The 10,811-nt window shown below is 33.6% G+C and overlaps 1 protein-coding gene and 1 long non-coding RNA gene across 5 annotated transcripts; one reads left to right on the top strand and one right to left on the bottom strand.

The window, feature by feature from the left end:
* Positions 1-1,823: 1,823 nt before the first annotated feature.
* Positions 1,824-3,931, bottom strand: LOC121752863 (peptidyl-prolyl cis-trans isomerase FKBP43-like). The gene is made up of 9 exons (XM_042147954.1): positions 3,788-3,931; positions 3,493-3,648; positions 3,086-3,163; positions 2,669-2,746; positions 2,403-2,565; positions 2,260-2,338; positions 2,127-2,168; positions 2,022-2,046; positions 1,824-1,917 (listed from the first exon to the last, which is right to left on the bottom strand). Exons 2-9 carry the CDS (start codon positions 3,552-3,554, stop codon positions 1,824-1,826), a joined length of 621 nt encoding a protein of 206 aa, XP_042003888.1. The 5' UTR covers positions 3,555-3,648; positions 3,788-3,931.
* Positions 3,932-6,416: 2,485 nt separating this feature from the next.
* LOC121751675 lies at positions 6,417-9,634 on the top strand. 4 transcript variants are annotated; one of them, XR_006040144.1, is made up of 3 exons: positions 6,417-6,784; positions 7,374-7,438; positions 7,571-9,634. It is a non-coding gene; the product is annotated as an uncharacterized LOC121751675 (long non-coding RNA). The 4 variants fall into 4 exon arrangements; XR_006040142.1 differs by having other exon boundaries at positions 6,425-7,438; positions 7,571-8,473; positions 8,747-9,634; XR_006040145.1 differs by having other exon boundaries at positions 6,417-7,438; positions 7,705-9,634.
* Positions 9,635-10,811: the final 1,177 nt, after the last annotated feature.

Below are 10,811 nucleotides of genomic sequence, written 5' to 3'. Positions count from 1 at the left end.
ATGACAATAATTTGGAATGACCGAAAATAATTGATTATGGAATTGGTATAATGACCACAAATATAACCAATCTTTCTTGTTCTTCAAACAAACTCCATTTATGACGAACCAAAGATATGTTGAATTAATCTTCCATGAATTGGTGACCACCATATTTGACTTAAATAGGAACCGAAATTGTGGAAGTCAAATTTACAAGATTTTCGTAATCTTATTTTTACTTGGATCTAATTGAAATAAAACTGGGTATATTATTTTTTAAGGAAAATTATTATTTTGATATTATGGCAATGCCATAATGGAGTTTAAATAGTAAATATGCATTATTTTGTATTTTTATATAAATTCATATTTTGTTTTTATACTAACTTTATTACCCTTTACATTAAATTATTCATTAAATACACCTATATAAGGACATTGCTCGAACTATGCATATGGTATAATTCTTATTTTTAACATGGAATCCATATATTTATGATGACAATATTTTTTTATATTTCATCCTTTTATTGCATTTATTTAAGAATATCTTTAAAATTTTAAATACTGGAGTATAATTTTATCAGCTTTATTTAATGTACATTTATTTATCTAATAAAATAATGATATACTATTATTAGCAAATAATAATAATGTGTTTTTTATTTATCAAACTAGTATTTATAAATTTTAATTTAAATAAATTAATAAAAAACAAATAGTTAAATTATTAATTTTTTTATCTAATTTTAGTAAAATATAAATAATTATATCTAACATATTAAGGATATTGCCCTAATTATGTATATGGTATAATTCTTTTATTTTTAACATGGAATCCATATATTTATGATGACAAGTATTTTTTTATATTTGATCTTTTTATTGCATTTGTTTAAGAATATCTTTTAAATTGTGGTTGCTATGTTCAATAGTTTCTAATGCTAAGGCATCAACTAAAATCATGGTATGATCATGCTTGAGCTAAGTCCATGAAGAAAAATGAAAGGAAAGAGGTTGTGGGAATTACTTTGGGTAAAGAGTGGAGTAAATGGTGATGAGTGAAGGAGTTTGATCCTCTTGTTACCTTCATTACCTCTTCCTTTTGTTTTTCTTCTTGAACTCATTAATTGAACCTTACTTGCTCTCTTCTTTGATGATATGAATGTGTAGAAAAGATCAAGATTTTGCTTGGGGAAACAAAAGAAAGATGGATGGAGGTGGTGGAGTATATATAGGCATAGAGGGTGCATGGTTTTACATGTTTAATCTCATAATCCTCTTTATGATTATAATCGCATTTCCTTTTTTTGTGTATTCTCGATCTTCAAGTTGTAATAGCATAGGACTTTTCAAAATCTATTTGACCATGTGTTAAAAGAACTCGTAGATTTTTATACCGCAATTAGCAAAACTATTAAACGTCCTCTTTATGATTATCGAGATTGGGTGCATTTTAAAACCCGAATAAACGAGAATAACAACTAATGCAATGGGATATTGGATCAACTAGGGTTCGAAAATGGTGGATGTTACACGTTTTAAGTTAGTAGAATGTGGGGTTCACTACCAAACGTAGTAAAAATGAAGTCTAGACAATAAATAGAACGAACTAAAATGAAAACTGAGATACATAATATAATGTGAACACGGAAGAAGTAATTTGAATATTTTCACCCCAACAAAATTGAAAGTAAAATTTTGGTTTCGAATTGGGTCATTAAGAGTTTTGCATTTAATAACATGAACGAGGAAATAAATTACAACAAAAGTTATGCAATACAAGCATCTAATAATGTTCACTGATAATGAAAGGAAAAAAGTGTAGCATATATATATAGTCATAGGTTTGCACGCTTATGAGCAAGCAACTTAATCTCATACACAAGCCATAAATTGGGAGGTACTCCAGCCTTACAACCTTTGTCTCCATAACTGCATCAAATTAAATAAAAAAATGATCATCATAAGTATATGTATATACAACATTCATCCAAGTACACAACAATTTATACCCTAGAGATGGAGGAATAGTAAACCTTCTCTTATCACCAACACGCATCCCTAATTTACAAAAATATATATAATGATTAGTCACATCAAATTATATTTCTCCCTACTCGGTATTGATGGTACATACATACCTATTATACCAATACGTAGCCCCGCGATGAGTCTCTTATTATCTAATTAAACATGACAGATACATCCATGAGCGTCCCACGTCTTTATTTATAATTTAATCCAAAGAAAAAAAGAAAACAAATGATTATCTACCTAAGTTCAATCTATACACCCATGCCCTAAAGGGCAGCTCATCACTATCCTTGATCTTCATGGCTACATGAACTCTAACCTACACATACAACTTAATTTAATACTTATTACATATAGTTAAAACTATATAAATCAACACATACCATTGCCCCTTTGCAAACCTTCTTTCCGTTAGGGTCTCCCTTTTCCAATACTTCTGTGACAAGACCGAACGTTTGATTTTTTACTTGGGGTGATATGGTTTTCTTTTTCCTTCTATTCTTCTCCTTCTTCTTCATTTTTCTTTTCAAACCTTCCTTCTTTGTGCTTCATTGATCCAACAGGAACCAACAAGGTTGATCAACACCATAATATGCCTGACTTCACTTAATAAAATAAGGCTAGCATGTTACACTATTGTTATACTTACCCATCTTCCTCAATTTTATCACCATTTGGCACTTGTGGTGGTAGAACAACCTCCATGGCACAAGAATTAGGAGGATTTCTTGAAAATTGACATAAATATTAATTGCAACATTGTGCCATAACAAGCTTAAGTAAGGCTAGCTTATACTATTGTTCTCCCTCCGTTCCCTATTTTTTGTCTACTTTTACTATTTTCATTTGTCCCTCATTTATTGTCCACATTCACTTTTTTTATCATAAATAATAATTACGTCTCAAATTCAACTAACTCATTACACTCATATTTTATTATACAACTAATACATAAAAGTGAAACACACTTCTATTAACTTTTTCAACCTACTTTTCTTTACATTTCTTAAAACTCATGCTCATTACAAACGGACTAAAAATGGGGAACGGAGGGAGTAATACTCACCTATCATCCTCAACTTTCTCACCAATTGGTATTTCCTGTGTAAGAACATCCTCCATGCCACCTTTATTAGGAAGCTTCCTTCAAAATGACATAAATATTAATTGAAATATTAGGGCACAGCAAGCTTAATAAGACTAGTAGGTGCTATCCTGCTTTAACTTTATCACCAGTTAGTGGAAGAACATCCTTCATGCCACTAGAATTAGGAGAATTTCTTGAAAAAAGACATAGCAATTATTAATTGGAATATTATGATATAACAATCTCGTGTAAGACTAGCTTATACTATCCTTAATTTTATCACCAATTGATGAAAGAACATCCTTCATACCACAAGAATTAGGAAGATTAATACTTTTATTATGTCATAAGAAGCCAAAAAAAACAGAGAAATCAAAATTGCTTACATCAATTGATTTTCAGTCTTCTCTTCAACACAATCACAATCACAATCAATTGATATGTCCATATCTTCCGGCTCTTGAACATATTGAGAAATATTTATGTCTTCTTTGCTGAAAATCCCAGCCTCTAATATTTGGAGACTATGCTCCGTTTCATCACTATATAAATAAATTGGACAAAATAAATATAATAGGAGTTATAAAATTGACAATTAATAATCATAAACAATGTTAAGTAGGAGTAATATGTTTTTTAAAAAAAACATAGCAAGATTAATTTTGATAGTGGTGGCGTTACCGTTGTTGTTTACAATAAATTGGAAATGAATCTTCTACGGTGAGAATTTCCTTTTCTTTTGTAGGCTTCTTCTTGATTTGCTTCTTCTCTGCCAATGTAAAAAATGAAAAGTGGGAGTGGTTTGGATGTTATCGATTGAGAATCCAAAATTAATGAAACTACAACCATGTTTAAAAATAAAGAAGAAGTGAGAGAAGTACAAACCTGATGGGGACAACTCTTTGTTGGTCATTTGTTGCAAAATCATTCCATATTGTTTGAGTTCAAGAATTAAGGTATTGTGATACAACTGAAGTCCCTCCAATTCCAATTCCAATTCCAATTCCAAATTCGAATATTTCTTCTTGGGTGGTTGGTCGTTTGGATTGAGCGAGAGACATCTTTTCTTGGGATTGTGTCCGTCTTTGTCTTCATGTATATTCATCTATGTTTATGTTCGTGTTTGTGTTGTCTTTCCCTCAAACATATACGATTATATATTTATACTCTCCTACTATGTTAAACACCCATGTTTATTTCACATTTTTAATAAGCTTCTATTTTCTACTATAATAATTACTCATTTATAATCCAAATATCGTATAAATTTATAATTATTTGTCTTTCTCATGTACGAATAATTACATTTTTCAAATATTAAACAACACATGTATGCTGTAATATTCTGCGTTTCCCTTGTTTTATTTCGAGCTATTTATTGTTAATAATTTCATATTTTAGTATGATATGATCCCAAAAACATTCTTTCCTTTCGTATATATTCATATAGAATATACCCACCGTCTCATTCTTTGCATATGTATAACAGTAACCAATATATCGTTTCCAGTATAACATTGGTCCATTTTAGCAAAGATATGATTTTCTTTTCCAAGATTAGAAAATTGAATTCAGAATCAATCTATCCTTGATTTTGATTAATCTACATTAATTACGTCTTAAATTAATTGAAAACAACTAAATTGCTTAGTTGAGAATATAATGTAGAAAAACTTATCTAATGTTTATTGTTACATTTTAATTGTTAACAAATTAATGCGCATTATAAGTTATTAATTAGTTGATTTGTTTACATTAAAAAATGATAACTATCCATATGCACTATTCAAAATATATATATTTGAGGTTAGGATTGTGATCAAATCAAACTATGATTTGTACCGTTAAAAAATGTCAACAGATAGTAGTAACAAAAAAGTTAACACGGCGTCAACAGTTGATATTGTGTTGACATTTTCTGTTGCTACTTATTTTGTCATCTATTGATGTTTTTAATGGTACAGATCATAGTTTAAAGTTTGTACAATACATGAGTTTGTATTTTATTACTACTCTTTTGAGGTTATTAGTATTGTTGACTTGTTGTATTGGGTAGGGAGAAGTTAAACAATTGAGTAGGTAATTATGTTAAGTATCCCCTCCGTCGCACTTAAGATAATACGTTTTTCTTTTTAGCACTTAAGATAATACGTTTTTCTTTTTAGTTTATCCCACATAAGATGATACATATTTCCTTTTTTGGAAATTTTCTCTTTTCAATTGATACAGACAACCACTTTTTCTCACTCCTATTAAAATACTGATCTTTCTTTCTCTCTATTTTTACTCTTGCACTCACATTTTCTCTCTCCAATTAATCACATTAATCAATGACTCATAAGATCTCGTGTCGTCCAAGAAATGTGCCATCTTAGCCGGGACGGAGGGAGTAGTATTATGAACTCCAATTAGAGTGTCTTTTCTGAGAATGGATGTTGTGGACAAAACGCAAGGAAATTCTCACAAACCTTATGGTTTAGGCATCCACAATCATGTCTTTAATCCATCTCATCTTTATAATCTTTATGGGCTCCAAACCACTTTTTAGTCCATCTCTGCCTTAAGAGATGCACGTGAAATCCCTCATCTCACTATCTATTCTCTTAACTATTTATAGGTCCTATTATTTCACTTCATTTTTATTTTTTTCTAACAAATTTAATTTAAATTGAGACTAAATATTATTTTTAAATTAAAATTCATATTTCATCCGTCCCAATTAAGATATCCACATTTTCTTTTTAGTTTTGTCATATTCAAAATGTTCACTTTCAATATTCACTACAAAAAAAAAACACTTGTTTGCAAGCATATATTTTCAAGCACATGTTGTGCTTGCAATTTCTGGAAGAATTTCGACCAAAAAAGCGACCAAAATGCAAAATAGATGGTTGCAAATAATTTTGCGACAACTACTTCGAGCAAATTAATTATGCTTGCTAATTTTGCGAGCACACGGTGCTAGCAAAAGTATGTTTGGTCGCAATCACTGACATCATGCGAGTAAACTAATTGTGCTTGCAATTTGGTCGCTGTTTTGCTAGCAACAATAAATTGTGCTCGAAAATTTGCTAGCATAATTTATGGTGCTCGCAAATATTAGAAACTTTAATTCTTACTATCACCGTATGATTCCATCCCTTTTGCCATCACCTGCCAAACCAAGCTTTCACTCATAGCAAAAAAATTTGAAATATTTTATTCTTAAAATGATAAGTATAATTAATTAATGTTAATAAAATTATTAAATGTAAAATATAGACTTAATTTTATTGGGAGAAGCAATTGTGAACTACATTTGTCTTGAAAATGAACTAGACTTAAATTCCTTCTTAAATTCCTTGAAGCCGTCCAATTTCACAATTCCAATTGTATTGAAAATAAATTCCCTTCTTAAATTCCCTTCTTAAATTCCTTGAAGCCGTCCAATTGTATTCTCATAATTCTCAATATAATTCTCACAATTCGTCAACAGCTCAGTCTATCAAGGCGGCTCTCCCAATTCAATTCGTCACCGCCTATCGGAAACCTCCTCCCCCAATTCTCACCGCCTCCCCCAATTCTCGTCTGCAATAGGTGATTCATCTCTGCTCGAGGACGCTTCATTTCCAGCTCAAGACAAATTTTCCAGCGGTTTTTCCTCTCACTGACTTCGTTTTCCTCTCAATTGAGATCGAGGTGAATATCTTCATTCCTTTGTTCAATTACTCTTTCGATTATGCTAATTGGTTAGAGATTTAGAGCTGTAGTGTTCTCCCCTCAATTTTAGCAATGGCTTTTGAGTGTTTGATTTTGATTAGGAAATGAATATTTTTAGGAATGAAATCAGATTCAGGTGATTACTTGTATAGAATGTTGATTATACCGTTGGTTGAATTAGTAATAAGAGAAAATGAGAATTTTGTAGATTCGATTTTACCCTAATTCGATTAAAAATTAGGAACAGATGTAGAACACATTCGTGCCATCTTCCATGTGTTTGTTAAAATGTTCAAACAGATCTTTCTATGATTAGGATTCAATAATGGCCAGACTTAATTAGCAGTGTTTGATTACCAGAATGTTATCTATAGAGCTTAATCAAACAATTTCTGGACAAATGCACTTATCTATAGATCATCATTATTTTAGCATTGGAGTATAATTGAAAAGAAATACTCATTTCTATGGTACAATAGAAACATCGTAATGACTTACCTCATCTTCCTCTTCTTTATCTTTTGCTATTTTATCTGGCGAATTTGCATCTTGTGCTGGTATGGGCAAGGGTCTTGGAAGAGATTTCACATTATCCAGATACTGTGGGTGCTAAATTGAAGGGAACTGCAGGAGGTATAATGTTTCTTTCAAATTGATGAATCAATTGCCTGATTTGTATTTATTCTAGGCAAAGAGTGTTAGTGATTATCTTCTGATAGGATTTGTAAGGTGGTTGTGAGTTTGGTTGCTTTGAATTTTACATAGTAAAATGGAGAAGTGACATGGGAAGAGGCACAAAAGTGATACAATGGTTTCTGAATTCTGATGGATTGCGTACATGCTATCTAGTTACTGATAAGGAAAATCTGCATAACTTATGTTTATGCTTGAACTTATAGTTAAATGCCTAGAGGAGTTCTGTTTCTATTCTCGGCCATGAATCCCGGCCATGAATCCCGCATAGTTGCCAAAATCTAAGGTACTTTTCTATTCCGGTTTGTCTCCCAGTGCATAACTTGCATATTTATCATAACCTGATGATACTAATTTTTTCATAACTAGTTTAGGAATGGACAGGAACAATTCTTGCTTCCAACAGTTGTATTACGTTCGTTCTTTTATGGTGTCATGGTTATTTTTAAAAATGACCTTGTTGCTTGCTATTCGCTTGCTTGCTGTTTCGACATTTTGCAGTGTGACACATCTCAGAGTGTTCCACAAATCTTAAATGTATCTGCAAAGTTGCAACTAAAGTTGATAATATTGGAGCTTTCATTCATGAACATCATTTTATTCATTCATCAAAATGTCATTTAACATGTAGAATAGCACCAAGAATTTGAAAATAGAGAAAATATTATATACTGTTTGAACTTATAGTTAAATGCCTAGAGGAGGATTTACCGGACGACTTAGAGAAGCCTCATCCCGTGGCACTCAGCTTAAGGAACTAGAGCACGTTCCTCCCGAGCTAGAGAATATCTTCACACTTTTTGACGTTCCAGTTTCAGTTGTTTACATTTTTAATTATTGTTAAATTTTTATTAAAATTGTTTGCAGGCTAAAGAGAACCATTGAAATTTCCCTCCATTTTGGGACCTATTTCTCAAGACTCATAGGCTAAAGGACTCATACGAGTTATGTTCACAACAAGCCAAAGAAATTGAGGTAATTTGCTGTTTGAGCTTTACTTCTTTCCTGTTTCAGTTTAGGTGAATTTTATTGACATTATAAAACATGTTGCGTTATGTTCACAACAAGCCAACGAAACTGAGGTAATTTGCTGTTTGAGCTTTATTTCTTTCCTGTTTCAGTTTAGGTGAATTTTATTGACGTTATAAAACATGTTTAGCTTATTATCATGCTTCTGTAAGTTCTGTTTTGGGATAGTATGCTTCTGTAACTTTTCAGAAGAGTAAGTTCTGTAAGTTCTGTTTTCAGAAGATTAAGAGCTCTGAATATATGCGTCCATGTTCTACCAGCTCAGCTGTGGGCTCTGCATCTTCTGGCTCGTCTCTCTCTCTCTCTCTCTCTCTTCTGGTTTTGTAACTTTCAATATTTGGAATTAAATCTCTCTCTCTCCTCTCTTCTCGTTAAAATATTTAACTAGTACTTTTTTCTCTCTATTTATGTCATCTAGCTCCTTCTAAAATTCCGTGCCAGTTAAGAATGCGAAGGAATCACAATTTTGAACAAGGATGGGATCGGGTAGACAACTGTACAATCATCGCTAGCCAATTCGAGCTTCGTGCATGGGTATGCCTTCCTAGTAACAAACAGGTACTTATGGAACTGATACAACAGACGGTGGAATGATGCGACGGAAGTAACTTGGAAGAGACAACCCAAATCTCCTATGGATGCTTTGGCAGCACCTGCAAGTGATTTCATATACCTTGAAAGGTCTTGTGGGTGTAGTGTTGGGAGTGAGTGACCTAATCATAAGCGCAACTGATATAGAGAGTGGGCAAGGTTACTCATACGAGTACAACACGACCCCGATGGACGGAGACCATACAAGATATAGAGGAAGTGCCAACGAGCATTGATGCTCCGCCGGACTGCGATACTGTTGAAAGAGGTCGCCCAACTGCGACGGCCATCAAGTCGCCACGACCCAAGCGGCAAGGTCGACCCCCAGTCAAGTATAGTGAGTTTGTCCCTCGTTGAATAGGATTAGTTCATATTTTAATATTAATTTATTTTAGTTTCCTTTTTGAATTAGGATAATTATCTTAGTTATTTCCTTTTTGAATTAGGATTATTTTGAACATTATAAATAGGCGCATAAGCTCTTTTTTTTAATAAGATATATCAGATTTTCGTTTACTTTTATCTTTATTGCTTCTTTGTGTTAAAACCCTCTTTTCAAAGTGGTCGACGGGATTTTGCCTCTCGGGACTTCTAGATTATCCGTTTCCGACATCGTGATAAGGGAAAACCCTTATCAGTTACCTATTACTATGATCTATGCAATGCATGTTATCACAATGTTGGAGGAAAAGATCATCCTCTTAAGTTAACTAATGCACACAACAAAGAAATCAGTCTTGATTTTTTTGTATATTCGATTACTCAAATATTTCTCCTTTCCTACTACTATCTTTAACTTGCATAGCTTAAATGGAGAAGCACATTTTTCCAAATGTTTTAATCTTTACTAAGTGGAGTACAAAATATTGCTCTACATTTCAACATAAAGCAAAAACACAGGATCTACTGCCAGTGAAGGAATTTGCACCCTTGGAGCGATGGCGGGAGGTACGTGTGAGATGCCGCCCCGCCTCGTACCTGAGCTCCTTCATCAGCTTCGTTGGTGCGTTCCTCAGATGCATCGGCACCCTCTCGTTCTTCCCCGCGGAGTCCCTCACCGCCTTCTGCGCCGCTCCGAACGCGCGGTACACAACCACCGACTTCGGCGCGAGCGCAAGGTACGCGGCGCAGTGCGCCAGCACGACGCCGCACTCGGGCATCCCGATGAAGTGGCACACCTGGTGGCACTGTTGGAATCATGCTTGGTCAAATGATTTTTGACTTATAATAAATATTACAAGTCATTTAATTTTGTGAAATTAAATGCAATAACGTCGATCTACGTTCCGAGTAGATGACCGTAGTATATTCATTTTCTCAAATCCGATTCCCAGTGAGTGAGAAATAATATATTAAAGTTGGTCACAATAAAGCTAGAAATGAACTATGTGAAAAGACTAATGGATTAATTAACTAAGTGTTAATTATCCCACATCGGGGATGATAGACTTCTTTGATGAAGTATTTAATCAGATGCATTATTATGTGTAATAATTATCGTGGAATAAGACGGGTGACAGAGCCCACACGCGCGCGCGCCGCCGCCCGCGAGCCGCGAGCCGCGCACCGTGATCTGTGACCCGTGTCCCGTGCCCCGTGCACCGGGTGCCGGGTATCTTGGCAATTGGTCTTTGGGTGGTCTTTGGGCTGTTCTTTGGAGCTGGTCGTTGAGCGTGGTTCGAGCCCCGCTTGT

This window comes from Salvia splendens, chromosome 10 (genome assembly GCF_004379255.2).
Source record: "Salvia splendens isolate huo1 chromosome 10, SspV2, whole genome shotgun sequence".
In the NCBI taxonomy this organism is placed as follows: Eukaryota; Viridiplantae; Streptophyta; class Magnoliopsida; order Lamiales; family Lamiaceae; genus Salvia; species Salvia splendens.
This window is presented reverse-complemented; position numbering and strand designations above follow the sequence as displayed.